We start from the raw sequence: 19,119 nt of genomic DNA, 5'->3' as shown, positions 1-19,119 counted from the left end.
AATCAAGACTTGGAGGCCTCATTCTTTGCTTAAAAAAAAAAAAAAACTGCCCTGTTAATCTCAAGTTGAAAGTTGAACTGAATAGGACTAACAGACACTGACATTTCCGTTTTTAAAATTGTTTATCCTTTTTCAGTGGACCTTTCATTGTCTGTTCTTCATACTTTTTCTTATCATACTGCATGTGGAATAAACATCAAGTGACTTTCACAATGCATCAACCATCTAATATTATCTATCTCATTCTTCCACTGTCATTCACTTCCCGAGAGCTTTTCAGTCCAGTTACATGTTTTACACTCCATTTGGCATCGGCAGTTATTATAATACTCTTGGTCTTATTCTTCTGTAATTCGCTTCACTTTTCTTGCTGACTCTGTCCTCCACCACTTGCCTCCATGCCACCAGGCAGTTGGAGTTATTTCGGATGGAACGATCAGAGTACGTACATGGGTTCCCATTTTCTCTGATTTTGTCAGTGTTTCCTCCTTTCTAAGGTGTACCGCTCTGCCCTTTGTCTCTCTTTCTGACTGAGGACCAATGCATCATGGATCCATGTCTTCTCTATGTGTCTCACTCCACATGCTTTTGTGTATTTGGTCATTTAAAGCAATTGTGATCATTACAATCTATATATGTGGTTCTGTGTCTGTCTTGTTAATATATTTTGTCCAGGCATTAAGAGTCACATGCTTGTTTCCTCATCCAAAACTGCGTCATTGCATGAATCTGTAATTGCGCCTGCCCAGCTGCTCATGCTCTTTGTACTGTATACCTGCTACCATAAGAGGGAGCTACATGTTCAATTTCTGACTTATTCTCATTGGAAGACTTTCTTTGAAACATATAGTATACTACTAAGCTGCTTGCAAGCAGGTAGTTAGACCTTTTAGTGTAAACAAGCATTATAAAGTGTTAAAGTACATGTGAGAATTGTCTGAGCAGAGTCATGCAAAGGTGCTTCTTCCGTGTCCATAGCAGCAATGTGAATACCACACAGCATACATGCTAAAATACTGCTCCATTTTGGCTCCATCTTCAGGGAAATAGTCTTCAAAAGCTGTTGACTAGATGTCTTAATTTGTTTATATATACAATATACCAATTTAGTCTGTTGTATGATATCCAGGAATGAATTATCTGCAGTATTAATGCAGGATGGAAGCCAGATAAGTGCATGAAGGGAGACCTCTTGAATGGCTACCCCTCTAATTTGACAGTAATGATGAGCAGTGAGCAGACCATCTACTAATTGGGTCCACCAGAAGTGCATCAGTTCTTGATTGAGGAAGAGATGAGGTTTTAATCACATTATTAGCCAGATGAGTCAACAAGTGCCGAGTTTTATTTCTGAAAGTCGACTGGAGCCATTACAGTTCATTTGTCCTGTACAAGAGCACAAGTTCATTTTTTATTTTCAAAGCAGTGTTTTAAGCTGAGCTGTTGCTTTTGCTTTCACCTAGCCTTAGATGACCATGATAGTGCAGTGGATGATCGTGACAGTGACTACCGAAGTGAAACTGGCAACCGGCCTCCACGCTACCACAACACCTCGCAGACCAACTCGTCTGTGCACCAGTACCCCATTGGCCGCAGGGTGCAGCATCAGGCCCTATCCAGAGAGTCTGACTCTATACAGAGCTATGAGCTAGACTATAGAGAAACAAGGGGACCCAGGTAAACATGCACACACACACACTCGCAAGCTCTTGTGCACATACACATGCACATGATCTCTGCCTGTACTGCACTGCAGAATGTTGCAGAGAGTTGGAAGCATATTCCCTTGGTCGCTCTAATGTGAGAGCAGATACAGGAATAGAGGCTAAGAGTCACAGTAACTGCTCTATCTAATACATTTTCCAATTTGCCTGAAATCAAATACTCTTAACCTTGGCATTTCAAATAATTTTTTTTGTTCATCTGTGAGGTTTCAAAGAATCAGGTTGTCAGAAATGATGTCACCCATTGATGGTAGCTGTTGAATGCTTGGCTTACTCTGAAAAGTGCTAGTGTCCTAATGCATTTGCTATACCACTTTACAGATTGGAAAATACAGTAAGAGGAATGATCAAATTATGATGGCAAATTATATGTGTGTCACACATGTAATACCTAAACATGTTTCTTTCTGCATCAGTGTACATGTAATCTGGGCATATTCTTGTTTTTCGTTTTTTGCTCCTCTTGCATGAATGCTATTTTTTTGTTTGGTCTGTTAATTTTAAGTCATGTCTAATTTTTTGTCTCTATTTTTCTTCCTCTTCATTCACCATTCCTCATCATTTTCCACTGCTTGCTTTGTGGCAATTGGATTGTGTCTACCCACATACAGGCGATCAAACAGTAAGGGTGGGATCAGAATTATCCCTGTTGACTCAGGTATGGGTGTAGAGGACTGGGAGGGTAAATATAAAGTGCCTGATTCAAGTGTCTTGGATTACTTGGATGCGGAACAGACGACATGGGAGGATGAGGACAAAAGCATCATCTACCGCATCAGTGACAGCCAAAGTGAATCTAAAGGCAGCAGGTTCTATCAGACGGTAGAATGTGATGCATTATCCCCTGAGGATACCGAAGAGCTGGATGGCACTGGCAGGCCCCGCAAAAAGAGGAATGGCTTTGGCAGTGGAGAGGTACGTTTAGTCTATAAGGAAGCGGGCAACTTTGAGGATGAATTGTCCCCTCCTGAAATTGATTTCATTCCATCGGTGAAACAGCTACGACAGAAGACAGACAGAGAGGGGCTACTGTACAAGACAAGATTGTGGGCCAAAACTGCATTAGAGAATACACTTGAGAGCTATGCAGCCTTCAGAGAAGAAGAGGCAGCGAGGGAAGAGGCTGCAAGGATCAGGGTCAGGAGTGAATATGACTCAATTGGCTCAGATGAAATGCAGTATTCTTTTGGATCTGAGGAGGAGCTAGATGATCTGACATTTATTGAAGGGGATGTCACTTATGAATATGAAAGTTACTACTATCCTGGCAAGAATATTTGCCCCATTGGAGGACAAGGCTATATAAGCAAAGGGAAGGCAGGCTGTGGAGAAGAACCTATGCTGTCTCCTGTAGAGGAGCCAAATGATGAATATGTAGATGCAATGGGTGAACTTAAGAGTTTAGTTCATTCAGTATCTGAATACTTGGCTGTTAAAGAGGAGGAGATCAACAATTATGAATCAATGCCTAAACCAGTCAGGAGAAAACTCCCCGCACTGCCTACTGATGCCAAACCAGTACAAACCGAGGAAAATAAGAGTAAAGAGGCAAAACCAGAGGAGGTTAAGGAGGACACTGCTGTTGAGCATGGCATAGCAGGAGTAAAGAATCCCATTAGCTCACTATTTAGCAGTATCACAGGTTCTAAACCCAGCACTGAGGCTACTGAGGCCACTGGCACAACTCCGTCCAGTTCCCCTGGACCACCACAAACAGAGTCTGGCATTTCAAAATTGCTGTCGTTTATTCCTAAGCCTGCTGCAGAACCTACTGGAACCGCTGGTGCAACTGCAACAGATGCGCCTACAACACAAGCCCCACCACAAGCTGAGTCAGGAATTTCAAAGCTGCTTTCATTCATGCACAAAAGTGGTAGTAGTCCACCTCCTGTAGCTATTGTTCCTCCCGCGTCTCAAGAGCCCACAACAGAAAAGACGTTTTCCCTTCAGTCTCTGTTGCCTTTTCAGTCCTCTGACTCCAATCGGACAGTTGAAGCTGATCAAGGGTCAGCACAAGTTGGTACTGAGGCACAAAGCAGTGCTTCAACTACTAACCAGTCAACATCTGTGGTTGACTCCATGCTAGGAAGGCTTAGTCCTATGAGACTTTTTTCTAGTGCCACATCATCTAGAGAGTCATCACCTCAGCCATCAGATCGAAAAAGTTCTGCTGCAAGCAATGAATCCTTTGAAAGAGCCAAAAGCCCTCAAAGTGATGGCTCACAAACAGAGCGACAATCATCAGAAGAGAGGAGACCAGGTTCAGGAACTGGATCAGTTGATCTTTTACCAGATACAGGAAGTGGATCGATCGAACTTTTGCCAGATACAGGAAGTGGATCAGTAGAACTTCTCCCAGAAACTGAGTCATCTGGTGAACTACCTGATATTCAGCAAAGAAGAACTTCTTCCATTTCTGATTCAAAACCTGAAGGCAGTGCAGAGGATACAGGGTTCTTCAGTCCTTTTAAGAAATCTCTCTCCAACCTCATATCAACAGCTCCTTCTGAGAACCCTGTGCAGACTGACACAAAGCCTGCAGAGGAGTCATTTTTGGGCGGCAAACTGAAAATCCCATTTTTCTCCTCAGAAAATAGCTCCACGCCACAGCCACCTAAAGCAGAAGGAGGTGTGCTCTCCGGGATTCTTAAATTTGCCTCTGGTGAAGATGCTAATGCTCCAAAAACATCTGCACCCCCAAGCCCTGCTAGAACTCCCTCTCCAAGCCGGGCTGCACTTTTTGAAAGTGTTCCAAAAGGGAACACAGAAACTGGCTGGTTTTCTAATCTCTTCAAGGCAGCCCCAAGTGAACCTGCTAAGGAACCTTCAAAGAGACAAATTACCCCCACTGTGACATTGACCAAGCCTAGTGGTCAAACAGAACCACACACTGAACAAATGGCTCCTGAAAAAACAGATGTTATTGATTGTGAATCAGACCAAGTGTCTCAAGAGCAAACACTGTCTGAGAAAGATCCCCAGTGCAAGACAGATGCCTTATCTCAGCTTGAAGTAGAAGCCACTTCTAAAGATCAAGGTCCTCCCAAGCCTGTGGAAGAATCTAAAACTCAGCCTCTGGAACAGTCAGAACCACAAGTTCCACATCCTCAAGGTATTCTCTCTGGATTGTTGAAACTAGGATCAACAGAAGATGTGGCTGCTGGCAGTAAAGCCCAGGGACATTCTAGTCAACCTCAACAGGGTGGGCTACTTGCAGGGCTGTTTTCATCATCTCCCCAGTCTTCTACTCAAGCACAACAGAGTTCTGCAACACAACAGACAGGAGGATTGTTGTCTGGACTTTTAAAGTTTGCTTCTGAAAACGTTATTCCTCCTGTAAATCAGTCATCGGAAAGCATATCAGCATCATCAGAAAGCCAAGGTGGCCAAGTTCCACCTCAAAAGCAAGACCAACCAGCTGCGGATCAGCCATCCTCTGCACAACCTGAGGGAACAACCACAGACACTGTGGCAGGTCCTCAACCTCCTCAGTCCATGCAAGGGCCCCAGCCAGTTGTAACTGACCAGCCAGAAAAGAAGGAAGGGTCTGAACAAAACCTGAATCAAGGTAATACTGCTCCTATTCAGCCAACTGGGATTTTGTCAGGATTGCTTAAATTAGGTTCGTCAGAAACCCCTCCACCAGAAAAAGGTCAAGCAGACCAGCAACTCAGACAACCAACAGGCACAGATAAACAACCAAGCCAACAGCAGCAGCCTGACCAAATAAGTCAAAAATCAGTTCCAAACACAGCAGCAGGACCACCACCACAATCTGGTGGATTACTTGGAGGTTTGTTGAAATTAACAGACACAACACAGCAGCAACAGCAAGGTCCTCAAGGTTCACAACAAACTCAACAACCAAGTAACATACTGTCTGGACTTTTAAACAAGATTGTAGAACCTATTCCAACTCCACCTCAATCACAATCAGCAGTTAATCATCAAGAGTCTAACCAGAAGTCACCACAACAAACACCTCTCCAGCAAGGAGGGTTCCTCTCTGGTCTTTTTGGCTTGGGGGGGCCAGACTCTGCAGCTGCAAGCCAAGCCCCTCCATCACAACAGCAACAGAGTGGTCCACCAGGGAGGCAACCTAATCAACAGCCAAGCAACAGACAAAATTTGCAACGACAAAACCAGGTCCCACCACAGCAGCCTCCTAGTGGTCCTGGAGGGATGCTCTCTGGCTTATTCAACAAAATTGCAGATGCTGGAGCTCCACAGTCTACAGTTAGTGGACAATCAGGGCAGCAACAGACAACAAGAGTAGGCCAAAATAGACCCCAGCAACCATCAAATCAACAGGGAGGTTTCCTCTCTGGGTTGTTTTCAGCTGGACCTGCCCCCTCAGCACAGCAACCACCGCCTCCTGGTAGTCAGTCAAACCAGCAGCAATCACAACAAGGTAATAGACAACCCCTGCAGAGGCAAAACAAGATACCTCCACAACCCGTTGCCTCTGCACCTGAGCCACAGCAGGGTGGACTATTGTCAGGGCTTTTCAATAAGTTAGCATCTACTGACAATGTTCCCCAGCAAACCACACCCCAAACTGGGCCTCAACACGGTAATAAGCCAAATACTCCTGGGCAAGGACAGTCTGCAGGTCAACAGCTCCCCCAACCCAGCCAACAAGGAGGACTTTTCTCTGGTCTGTTTGGTCAGACAGCACCACAGCAGCAGCAACAGCAAACCAAAATGCCAAGTCCTCAGCAAGCGGCTGGCCAACAGTCTAGTCAAACAGGAGGTTTGCTCTCAGGCTTTCTGAAGCTTGCATCTGGTGAAACTGAACCTCAGCAACAAGTATCACCTCAACCTACTCAGGCAGGTCAACCATCTGTCAAAGCAGGGCAAGTTCCACGGCAGTCTGAATCAGGCGGATTGTTATCTGGCCTGTTAAACAAAATTTCAGCCACTGAAGAACAGCCATCATCACCTGCTGATCAGAGCTCTCAACCAGCACAGAAACAACAGCAGGCACGTGCAGGACAGGGGCGACCACAGATTCAGAGAGCCAAACCCGTAGACTTGCAGCCCTCCCAAGACACAACAGCGGATAAGGACTCAAAAGGTACAGCACAGAAAGGTTTCCTCTCAGGCATTTTTAGTGGTACAGCAGAGATGCCTACATCAAAGGAACAACAGACATCAACTACCCAGCCTGGAAAGGAGGAACCAAAAACTAGCACAAGTAGCACATCTCATGGTGTGCTACCCAGCATTTTCAAAACAGGCCCCAGTGAGAGTAGCACTTCTTCTGCTGGGAGGGAAACAGAAAAAGGCCTTCTCAACCGTTTAATACCTAAAAGTAAAGAAGATGTTCCTGCGAGCACTGCCACAGTCACAACTAGTGTAGACACAACTAAACCTGTCACTGATATCTTTAAAGAAGCTCCCACACAAGTTTGGCAAGATCCTACAATTTCTCCAACCCAACATTACCTTGAGGAAATTCAACGTCTCTTGTATGGGACAACAGAGGAGTATGGTTACCAAGATCTGTTATACAACTTTGCACAACATGGCGTCATTCCACCAGAGCTTTATGAGCATCAGTGTCTCATAGAGGCTCTTCTTTGGCAGCAGCTCAATGATTATGCCCTTGCTGAGGCCATCGCTACTCAAGTCCAAGAGCGCTATCAGACATGCCAAGGACATATACCATCCACAGTTAGAGGACCCACATGGGAGAAACGAGGATGGCTAAATCCTAAAGAAATGGACACCAGTCAATTCAACATACCCTCACATCCTTGGAGGGATGCTGCCGCTCAACTTTTTGAAAGCCGAAATCGCTTTCTTGAGCCAGATGAAGACCTTGTTTTGTTTGACATGAGTTGCAGAGAAAAGAAACCCTGGAGCAGCTGTGATCATTTGAATGATCTTGATAGTAACAGAAAACCATGGATTGAGGGAGGAAGTGCTCTAAATCTATCCACAGAAAAGAAAAAGGAAAAACTGAGTAGATGTCAGTCTATTTCTGAATGCACTATACAGGAATTCACCCAAAAGGCTGATAAAACCAGTCTTGGTAATGCTGTAACAGATAAAAAAGAGTTTGATATAAAATCAGCTACAGAGTTTTTAAAACAACTTGCCACAAAAAAGGGCCCTGTGGATTTAACACGTAGCGCTATGGATTTAAGCAGGTCTGCAGGAATTACAGAAGATGTTGATAACATGTTTTTTGAGGACTCTGAGTGGTATCAACAATGGCTTTCTCTGCTGGAACAAGGGCTGTGGTGGCCAGCTGAGGCTGGAGATTGTGGATATTATGTTTACACGGATGAAGAATTCATTTATTCCCTTTTAACTGACAGAGCTGGTAGACACCTCTATGCATGTGGTGCACCAGAGAATGTGCAAACCCTTGGACATATCACAGAAAATATTGCTAACATGATGAAACAAAAAGAAAAAGACAAAGTAACCCTTTGTGGATTTAAAATTCCCCTCTACAATGAAGAAGATAGCCTCTGGATTCCAGGCCTGGAACGGAGAAATTTATCACTCTTGAATGCTCCTATGGACCTCACTTCAGCCTTTAGAAAAGGTGATAAAATCATGAACATGAACCTGGAAAGTTTTTCTCAAATGTTTCAGGAATCTGTATCTTCTCAATCAGAGCAGCCTGTAGACTTCACTGTGTACAAACTTAATAAGATCAAAGTGGAATCAGTGCAAAATGGTTATAGCTTTCATGAGGAGCCAATGGAGGCCACTGATCTCACTTTGAAGACACTAAAAGGGGGACATGGCGGACCATACTGGAAGAATCAAGGGATAAAAGATATCCAGATCCCTTCATCCACCACACCTGCACTATCCCCAAGGTCTTATTCACCACAGATGTCTCCAAACAGACGTTATCCAATTCCTGAAATTAAGATTGGTCATGTAGACGATATAGCTGCAGACCAGCTTAAACAGAAGTCAAGCTGCACGTCCTCACCTACTGGAGGAACTGGTAGCAGGTCCTCTGATGTTGGTGTAAGCAAAGCTGCTGCCACCATGAAGCGTTCAGAGATTTCCACAGGGTCTAGAAATCTTCCTGAGACTCCATCACCCTCTAAAATACCAGGACCCGCACAGTCAGGAAAGAAACTGCCACCAGTAGTTACTAATAAAACATCCTCAGCTCCCTCAGTGCAGGCAGCTTCATCTAGGACTGTACCCACATCTGCTGCAACTGTTGCTTTGCCATCTGTTTCATCACAGAAACCCCAGCTTGCTAGGCAGTCATCTCAGGCGCATAAATTTACAGTTGTGCCACAGCCAAACAAGACCGCAGTTACAGGAATGTGTGAAATCAACAAAGACAACGGCACTGCAATAGCAGGCCAAAGATCTTTCCCACCTCAACAGCAGCCACAGGAACCTACGCCACAGTTACATATTCTCAATGAAATCTCACTGAAAAATAATAAAGTCTACCCATACCACAGAAATGAGCACTGTAGCACGCATCAGTTGGGCAATACAGTTCTAGATTTTTCTGCCACTGACAAAAAGACAGAACAAAAAGACAAAATACATGGTAACATGGAATCTACACAGACAGAGAAAGTTCAAGTTGTTGACTTTACAAAATATAAGTTGAAGAGATTCAAAGAAAAACAGGCAGAAGCTAAGCTAAAAACAGATTTGACTGACAAGACCGCATTTGGAGCTGTGGATCTTACTAAACAGACTGAGGAGGACGAAGTTGAATGGACAAATCTAGAAAATACTCTTACAAGTGTCTCACATCTGAGAGAAGTTTCTCCTCAGTCCAACTATAGGCCAGACGATCACCACAGCACAACAGTGAGAAGATCACCCAGTCCAGAGATTAGGGTTGAATATGCCTCTTCTGTAGTGCATAAGCCTACACCACCCTTATCCTGTAGTGCTTCTCTAACAAGTCCGATTAACAAAACAGACACAACAGCCTCTGTCAAGGGTGCAAAGGACATGTCTTCCAAACCATCTCAGACACCCTGTAGTACGTCATCTGAGACATCTGGCACACATGCAGTGTTATCAGCCACAAGAAGATCTTCAGCTAATTACATTCCCAAAGTAGGACCTAATCTCAGTGGAAGTCTTGAACAATCTGCAAAAGCTGTAACTCAGGGACAACAGCTACAGCATTCTCCAAGCCACTCTGTGTCTGTCTCACCTCAGATAAGCCCTACTGTGAGACAACAGGTTGAGCCTCAAGGGCAGCAATTGAAGTCTCTGCCCAATGTCCACATGCAGATGCAGGGAAGCCAACCTGAATCTTGCTCATCAACAGTAAGGCCTGCTATTAGACAGCCAATTCCTGTTGATAATAAGAGGGCAATTTTTACTCAGGCACCATGTCCTTCCAGCCAGTCTTATGGATATGGTCAGGCATGTCGGGAGCCCACTGCACCAGCAAACACAATTAAAGCTACAATAGATATGTCTGCCAAGACACCATCCCAACAGTCTCCCAAAACCATGACATCATCAGAGAATCTTGCCAGTGAGGCAGTGTCATTGACAAAAAGAAAACCATTAACATCAGGGGAGTCAAATAAAATGCCTTGTCGTCATGGATCCATTGATTTGTCTTGTAGAATGGAACCAACAGAACTTCGGGAACAAACAAGAGACTGTGTTCCTTCCCCATCTCTTGAGAAACATCATTCTCAGACTATAATAGAAAACAATACCAAGAAAGAGCAGATGACACTTGACAGAAGGAGGACAGCTTTGCCAAGGAAATCACATTCTTTAGGTCAGTCCACTGAATCCATGGCAACTTCTAAATCCTCAAAGCAAGCCACAGCGCCAGCCAATACAATCAAAGCCACACTAGATATGTCTTTGAAACCTGCCAAAATGAAGGAGGTGGCTCCTGAAAAAGCAGCAGATGACACTCTGTCTGAAGCTATATCACTGATGAAGAACAAGCCAAGTGCTCGTGAACTTGCAAGGAAAGGTTCTGTTGGTGTTCCATTAGTTGTAGATATCCCTTCTGAAGAGATTCTTCCTGTTGTGAGGACGAGTACTCCTAAAGATGAACAACAGGATTTTGGCCATAAGACTCAACACCAATTAGACCTTTCTCTATGCCAACAAACATCTCTGCAGAGCACAAATGGTGTCCTTGCTCAGTCAAGTCAGTCAGCTTTGCTATTGTCATCCACTACTCAGGCATATCAGAAATTATCAACCCCTGTAAAACCTGTCACAACAGTAGCATTGGATATGTCACCCAAGACATCCCAAGCTGTGCTGGAAATAACATTACCGGAACCAGACTCTACTCAAAGTGAAGCTGTATCACTTGTAAATAAACCGAGAGCAAGAGTAGTTGCCAGAGAAGATTCTGTTGGTGTTCCTCTGTTAGTAGAACGAGCATCACAAGAACAGGCATGTGAGAAACAGCTTCAAGCCATGACCCCACTACAAACACAGCAAACATTGTACAGAGCCAAAGACCCTGGCCCTGCTGTGCTTCAAGCACTTCCTAGCTGTATTCCAGTGCTGTGTTCCAGTACAAGGGAGGTTAGCCAAGTGTCACAGTCCACAACTCAACCTTCTCCATTAGCCTCAGCTCCAGCAAACACAGTTAAAGGTACATTAGACATGTCCACAAAAACATCCAAACCAGACACAGAGCCAGACTATTCGGATCCAGTGTCATTGGTAAGGGCAAGACCATTGACCTTGGCATATGCTGAAAGAGAATCTGTTGGTGTTCCACTGATTGTGGAATCACCTTCCTCGCAAGAACAGCCTGACAGACAAAAGAGACTGGTAGGAACTCAGGAGCAGATGAAACAAGAGCTTATGAACAGTGATTCTCAAGGAGTGGGTTCTGTCCAAGACCGAAAAATGCATCAAGCACCATCAGCACCTGCCAACTCCATCAAAGGTTTCTTGGACATGTCTCCAAAGCCACAGCAGAAATCAGATGAAACAGCTGCTGAGCTCTTGTCAACTGGAGCAGTGTCATTGGTTAGAAGCAGGCCAAATATAACAAATAGTGTGTCTGCTGGCGTACCACTAATAGTGGAGCCTATTTCACATCAACAAAGGGCTCAAGTGCAAAGAATCCAGCCACTTAACTCAGATCTAGACCTAAAACAAGGAAGACCAATCATGAGTGGAGTTAACACAACTGAAATATTGCATCAGCAGATACCTACATATCATAGAAATGGGGTCTTTTCAGTTTCAGGTCATACACACGAAGACACTCAGCCTCTCAATAAACCCATGGACTTTTCTCCAAAACACATCCCAAATGCACCCCGTATTTCAAGAAATTACACTGAACCTAAAGATGGACAGCCGATGGATTTCACTAATATTAAGACTGCAAGAGAAATAGTTGAAAGAAAGCAAACTGGAAGGCCACTAGGAAAGAAAACCGTTCCGGGTATTGTTGACTTGACCGTGGATGTTCAAAACAAAAGAATTATTGTCAAAAATGATGAAGAAGCAAAGGATCTTTCCTCTCCTGCACCTTCTCTCTCACAAAGTGGTCTTTATCATCATCAGCAGCAGTCACATACACCTCCATCCACTCATGCGGAGGTCAGAGAGGGTGCCTCAATTTCTCAAACTCATCATCCACTGGCCTCGACTGCCAGTATTCAACCTGGCATTCAGTGGAGAAGGCAGCAAGAGGCATTGACAGAAATTAACTTTCCGAGTACTTCTATTCCTGCTTCAGTGCCTATTCAAAGGAAGATACAGTCCCCTCAGCCCCCTCAGCCTTTTGCTCCACAGGCAGTGCAGAGCAGAACATTTGGTGTTTCACTTGACAGTGCTTACAAACAGGTCAATGGTTCACACGTGGAGTTGAAAAAGCCTGAACATTTGCCTCCAAAGCCATCTCAGATACAAACACAGCATTCAGTGCCACAGCAGCTATACCAGCAGCCTGGTGTGAGACTTGCCAGGACCACAGTTAATGACATACCTCAGCCAACAGTTCCAGTGTTGCAAAGACAATATACAAGTGTTCAATCTGATGTAGCCCCTAGACCTAAAATTCTCATCAAACAGCCAACGGTGGGCAGCTTTGAAGGAAACCAGGTAGAAGGTGGAGCAATGAAAAGCCAGGAACAGTCATTGCCTCCTTCCCATACTCAGCAACTATATGATAGATCCCAAACTGTTCCTACCACATGGACTTCAAATGTACAGTCATTGCCTGGCCCCATCATTCAGCAAGTATATCATGACAGATCCAGAACAGGTCTTCCTCAACAGTCTTTGAATACACAACCAGTGCAGAGCAGTTCAAGTACAGTCAACAGAGGAGAAACTGCTCAAGTGTCACTACAGTGTGGACCTAACCAATACCCTGTTACTGCACTGCAACAGCCTGCACCGACTGTACCTTTAAGTCAAGTCACAGCAGCAGGATCCCCTTCTGTTAAGGGTTTAATTTCAAAGTTCAGTGGGTTACATTCACAGCACTCTGCCATGACAAGTCCAAGTGTGATCATGCCCCAACACATCCAGAAGCAGACTTCCTCTGTTGCCCAGGTTCCAGCCACTACTGTTAAGGAACATGGACATGTTATTCTCCCAACAAGTCCTCCAGTCACTGAAATTGAAGGCAAAATTGCTGTAAGCCCTGAAACTATAAGGTCTGTTGTGTCAACTTCTCTGCCTTGCCCTCCATCACCTGTTCAGACCCAACATCACACTGCTCAAGTGCCACAGAGTCTTGCTATATCTCCAACCACAGAGAGATCAGTCACTGGCTTAAAGACATCACCTGTGCTCTCTCCCTCCAGCTCACCAGCCCAAGGTTTTCATACTATGTCTATTTCTCAAGGCTCTCAGTTAGAACAGACAACACTTATTGCAAGCCCAACCAGTGAGATACCAGAGAGGGAACTACCCATCCCTGTGACTTCACCAGCTGCATTCCCTGTGACAAATACAGCATGTATAACTATTGAGACGAAGCCCAAAGGACGTCTTACTAGATCCACATCAAGAGAGGTCTCACAAGCACTGTCAGATTATACACATACATCCATTGCCACTGAGCCTGTTGTCACTAGAGAGGATGTGGATGTATATGAATCAGACAGTAGAACGTCAGAGGACAATAAACACGCTATGACCACAGGGACTCAGTCTCTCAGTGTGAACACTGAATGTGGAGAGGCCTCCCCTGTAACCAGCCTATCACAGGAAAAGAAAGCCAGTCACCCAAGGTCTATCTACATTGGCATTGGTTGCTCAGAAGGACCTTCAGTTGATATTGAAAATGAACAAAGTGAGTCAAGACCTTACATTAGACTACCCCATATTTTTGTCTCAGCAGCAAGTTCACCAGAAGAAGAAACAAATGAACATGAAATCACTGAACCAAGCAAGGCAGAACAGCCACCAGAGGTCAGTGGATCTATTGCAGCAACACCCCCTGATTTCAAGGATTCTTTATCAGAAATAGGTGCACTATCTATGTCTGAGAATGTCAAAACTGAAATTAGTGGTGTAGAGCCTATAGCAGTAGAGGAGCCCAAGACTTTCACACCAGAGAAGCGCCATACTGAGACTTCAGTGGAACCCAAAACTGAGGATGACAATGGCGCTCAATTCATCCTGACCAAAGAAAATTCTGTCATAGAAGCTACATCTTCAGAAGCTGAAGAAAAACTAGAGCCTTCACTTCAGCTATCATCTGAAAAAGAAAACTCGACAGCACAAAAAGTAACACCACCTGAAGAAGTTAAGCCTCTCGATGAGTTGTTCAACAAGGATGAAATCACAAGTTCAGTAGTAGCACCCCCAAATGTTCAGCGTCTTGATGAGCTGGCCCAGAAGGATGAAACCACGGTTTTACAGGTGCTGACATCTGACATAGTTCAGCCTGTTGATGAGTTGTCTCCTACAAAAATTTCACCGTCCTCACACATGGAACCACTTGAAAGAGTCCAACTTCTTGATGATAAAGTGGAAAAGGATCTTACCTCATCTGCCACTGAGCCTACTCTAGAACATGCTGCAGAGGACAGCACAGCCTCTAAAGAGGCTGTTACAAAGGTTGATCAACCTGAGGCTGAGGTACCTAAAGAGCAATCAGGCAAAGGCTTATTCTCAATGTTTGGCTCTACTACAACCTCACAGGAGACTTCCTCTGAAACTGGTTCATCAATACTTAGTGGCATTCTTCCTGGTTCCTCCACCAAAGATACCCCTGGATCAGGCTTGCGCTCTATTTTTGGTGGATCAAATACCCAACCTTCACCTGGATCTGGAGGTCCATCCCCACCAGTATCTGCACCACAGGAGCCTCCAGGAAAGGGATTGCTTTCTATGTTTGGTGGATCCAGTACTCAGCCACCACCCAGCACAAGAGGTCCCACTGTTGGAAGTATGCCACCTAGGGGTCCACCACCCAAAGAACCTCCAGGAAAAGGTCTGTTTTCAATGTTTGGTGCACCTGCAGCTCAGCAAGCACCCAGTCCCAGAGGTCCCCCTGGGAGTGGTGTTCCACCAAGAGGACCTACAACTGGATCCTCTATATTTGGTGGCATCATCCCAGGTTCTACTGCACCTAAAGAGACTCCAGGTGCAGGTTTATTTTCCATGTTTGGAAGTTCTAATGCCCAGTCCCCACCTGGACCAAGAGCATCCCCACCTGGGCCTAGAGCCGGGCCGCCGGGGCCTAGAGGTGGACCTCCAGGACCTAGAGGCCCAGAGCCTTCAGGAAAAGGACTGTTCTCCATGTTTGGTGGAACAAACCAGCAGTCATCACAAATAAATTCAGAAGCCTCTAAACCACCAGAAACAGAGGGTCTTTCCAAAATTTCCTCTGTATTTTCACTTGGTGGAAGTTCTGATTTAAGCAAACCTAAATCTGGTTTTGGCCTGTTTGGAAAGTCTTTAATGGAGGACAGTAAAACAGAAACAGAAATCATTTCTCCTCCACAGAAGGATATTGATGAAGTGAAGGATCATTGTGTTGAAACACAAGCATTAGAAAACGTACCTCGTGAGCCTGTTCCTACGTCATCACTCAAAGAGGAGCTCCAGGCAGACAAGGCAAGTGTTGACAATTCAGCAAGCACCTGTTCTGCAAATGTTCCGTTTGCAGAACAAGCTTCACTATCAATTGAAACCACAGCAGACACACTAAATGAGACCAGTAAGCCATCAGTAGAGGAGATGCCGACCGCTTCTACTGAAAGTACTGTCCAATTAACAAATTCTCAAGTAGGGGAAGAGATAATAGAACAATCAGTGCAATTTCCATGTGCAGAGCAAGCCTCAGTATCTCCTGCAACTACCACAGACACAGACACAGCAAATGAGGCCAGTAAGCCATCTGAAGAGGAGAAACCACTTGATCAAACAGCTGTGACTCTTGAAAATGAGGGAAACTCAGAGATGAGAAAAGAGGAAAATAAGGAGCTACCGAATGCTGAGAAAATAGCTGTTGAATCGAAAATGGATCCTGTAGAAACCGAGAGGACATTTGATCGGTCTGACATAGTTGTGACTAAAAGTCCTGCAATATCAGACAAGCCTGAAGGTATTGTGGAGACATCTGTCATTCCAGAAAGAAATGTAGATGATATAGACAAAAACACCAGCTCAGATAAGGTTGGGGAGGAACATGTGCAAGCTACTGTTGATGCATATACAGCAGTTGCAGAAGTGGAGAAATCAGTTGTGGGCTCTCTGAAAATTGCTGGTGAAGAAGAGATAGCAGTTGCAGAAATAGAAAAATCTGCTGAGGAAGTATTAGCAACTGCAGCTGATGCAGAGCCAGCACTTGCAGAACCAGAGAAACCTGGGGTTCCTGTAGTTGAAGCAGTAAAGGAACCTATCGAGTCCAAATTAGAACTGGAACAATCTAGCACAGAACCTGCAGCGGTAGTAGAAAAAGAATTAGAAAGTGATAAGTCTGTTGCACTGGACAAAGGCCCGGTTTCATCAACAAATGATGAAAGAACACCAGAAATAGCATCGTCTCAAGCTGTGGGCCCTCCACAAGGTCCTTCATTGGGACCTGCCAGTCCACCAGCACAACAGCAGGTCAGACCAGGCATGGTCAGGCCCACAGGCCCACCAGGACAAAGAATGGGAGGACCAAGGATGGGAGGGCCACAAATGGGAGGTCCAAGGATGGGAGGGCCACAAATGGGAGGTCCAAGGATAGGAGGGCCACAAATGGGAGGTCCAAGGATGAGAGGACCAAGAATGGCTGGACCAAGGCAGCCTGGACCACAGAAGCCCCCAGAACCAGCACCATTCTCTGGTTTTATGTCTATGTTTTCTTCATCAAATGCCCCAAGCAAACCAGCAGCTGGTGGTGGCTTTTTCTCAAGCTCGCCGGGATCATTCTTTGGCTCATCACCCACTCCTTGTCCTACTGGCCAGCCACAGCAACAGCAGAAAAGCTCATTTTTTGGCCTCCCTAGTAGTCTTCCTACAGAGTCCATAACAAGTGATCTACTTGGCATATTCAAGGGACCAGAGACAACTAAACAAGAGGAGCCTCAACAGCCTGACACAGAGACAGGGCAACTGGAGACCCCTGCAAAGGACACAGTTTCTGAGGGTACTGAAAAAACAGATGCTGAAAAGACCAGAGAGAGTCATGACTCTGAGGTGCCTGAAAAAGGCACACTCGAGAAGGCAGAACATCCTGACAAAACTGAGGCAGAGGAATGTATTGTGACAAAACTCACTGGGGAAGCTGGTTTTCCTGAAGGAGAAGGGAATAAGGAACCTGTTGTGCTTGTAGAGGGGCCAGATTCTACAGGGACTGACAAAACCGGACCAACCGATACTCCTGAATCAAAAGGTGTGTTTGACATCCCAGGCGTAGCTGCCTCTACATTTGGATTTATGTCTGGAGCAACTGATGGCAAATCTTCCTTTGGATCCCTTTTCTCTTCCACTCCATCCCCAGCATCTGGTGCTAAGACATCACAGCCACCACAGGCAGATGGTGGTCTCTTCTCTGGTTTTAAAAGCCTGTCAGCTGGTATATTCCAGGATGACAAAACAGCTGGAAAGGAAGAACCATCATCTGCTGCAACTGTGTTTGGCATGAAACTTGGCTCTATGTTTGGGAACTCTGACTCCTCTAACTCTGAATGTCCTCCTGTGACCATCCAACCTCAGCATCAAAGTCAAAAACCGGTAGATGAGATTTGTGAAACAGAGGGTGAGAAACTCTCTCCAGCCTCTGAAGAAACTGGAAGTGCAGATGCAAGTGATACCGAGGGGCCAACAGAAACTTCCAAAACAGGAAGCTCAGATACGTTGGCACAATCGGCACAGACTGGGTTGCATTGTGATGCTGTTCATGCAGCAGAGAGTGTAGATAACCCTCAATCACAGATCATCCAACCTGATATTGATCAGAGTGAAGTCACCCTGCCTGACAAACCCTCTGCAGATTTCGCCACAGAACTCAAATCGAAGGACATATTGGACAAGGGAGCCACCAAAAGGCTAGTACAACTTTAATGATAAATGACAGGTTCTGGTCATTTATCATTGCTAATGTAGTTAGAGATCTGTTGCCCTGCCCTGCTCCTTCTTTCCATTCAGAGTTGTCTCTTTTTTGTTATGTCTGCTTGTAATACCCATACTGTACTGTGCTGTAGTCTCCTTTTCATTCCTTTTCCATGCCCAAATGTTAAACTTGAAATCCAGCATGTTTTAGCAAAGGAAATTGCTGATTCAGTACAACCAGAGGAATTTCTTGTTCAAATTTTGTGTTCACCTCATATTTATAGATATTAGCTATTTAGTAAATTCTGCTTTTATAACTGCTGTAATTACAGCCACTAGGCATGAAATTATCAAACTGGGCTGCTCGGAAAGTTCTCAGTATTCTGTGTAGATGTACAGGCTAGCTTTTTGTACTTACAGCACCTCAGTAATGGCTTCCCTGACAGTGATGGAGGTGCAATGCATAAAAAAAACTATGGTCTTTATTTATTAGCTTTTCTCTTGTGAGGGGTGTACACGACCCCTCCTTTTCCCCTTCCCCTACGGCTCTCTGAATTATTTTCCCAGCCTCAGCCAATTTGTTTATATGAATCAAACTGAGAGAGATTTATGGTGCCGTGACAGTGCACGCCATGGTGGCAGGCTGGACACATGAATAAAATGAACAGTGAGAAGTAATTTGGCCTACACCCAAGGCAAAGTAAATCATGCCTGTTAAAGCACATAGCCACTTTCCTCGTTAGCGGAAACCAAGAGACACATAGCAGTCTCCTAACTCTCCAGAGATTTTCCTCAGCTAAAATAAATCAGAGACTGTTTATCCCCCACTGCTTTAGCACCATAAAGCTACTAGCCTTCTAAGGAGGGGGTCCTCATTCCAAGAGTAAAAATGTGTAGGTGGTAGATGCTGTAAATGTCATTGGTTATAGAG

At 44.9% G+C, this 19,119-nt stretch overlaps 1 protein-coding gene across 1 annotated transcript in view; it reads left to right on the top strand.

The window, feature by feature from the left end:
- The window catches only part of LOC115364824 (uncharacterized), a 216,989-nt gene that overhangs the window by 62,405 nt on the left and 135,465 nt on the right, over positions 1-19,119 (top strand). The window contains exons 8-9 of the mRNA XM_030059449.1: positions 1,464-1,677; positions 2,336-18,184. Coding sequence (XP_029915309.1) covers positions 1,464-1,677; positions 2,336-18,184 — 16,063 coding nt within the window. The remainder of the gene's footprint in view (positions 1-1,463; positions 1,678-2,335; positions 18,185-19,119) is intronic.

Source organism: Myripristis murdjan, chromosome 9, assembly GCF_902150065.1.
Source record: "Myripristis murdjan chromosome 9, fMyrMur1.1, whole genome shotgun sequence".
In the NCBI taxonomy this organism is placed as follows: Eukaryota; Metazoa; Chordata; class Actinopteri; order Holocentriformes; family Holocentridae; genus Myripristis; species Myripristis murdjan.
This window is presented reverse-complemented; position numbering and strand designations above follow the sequence as displayed.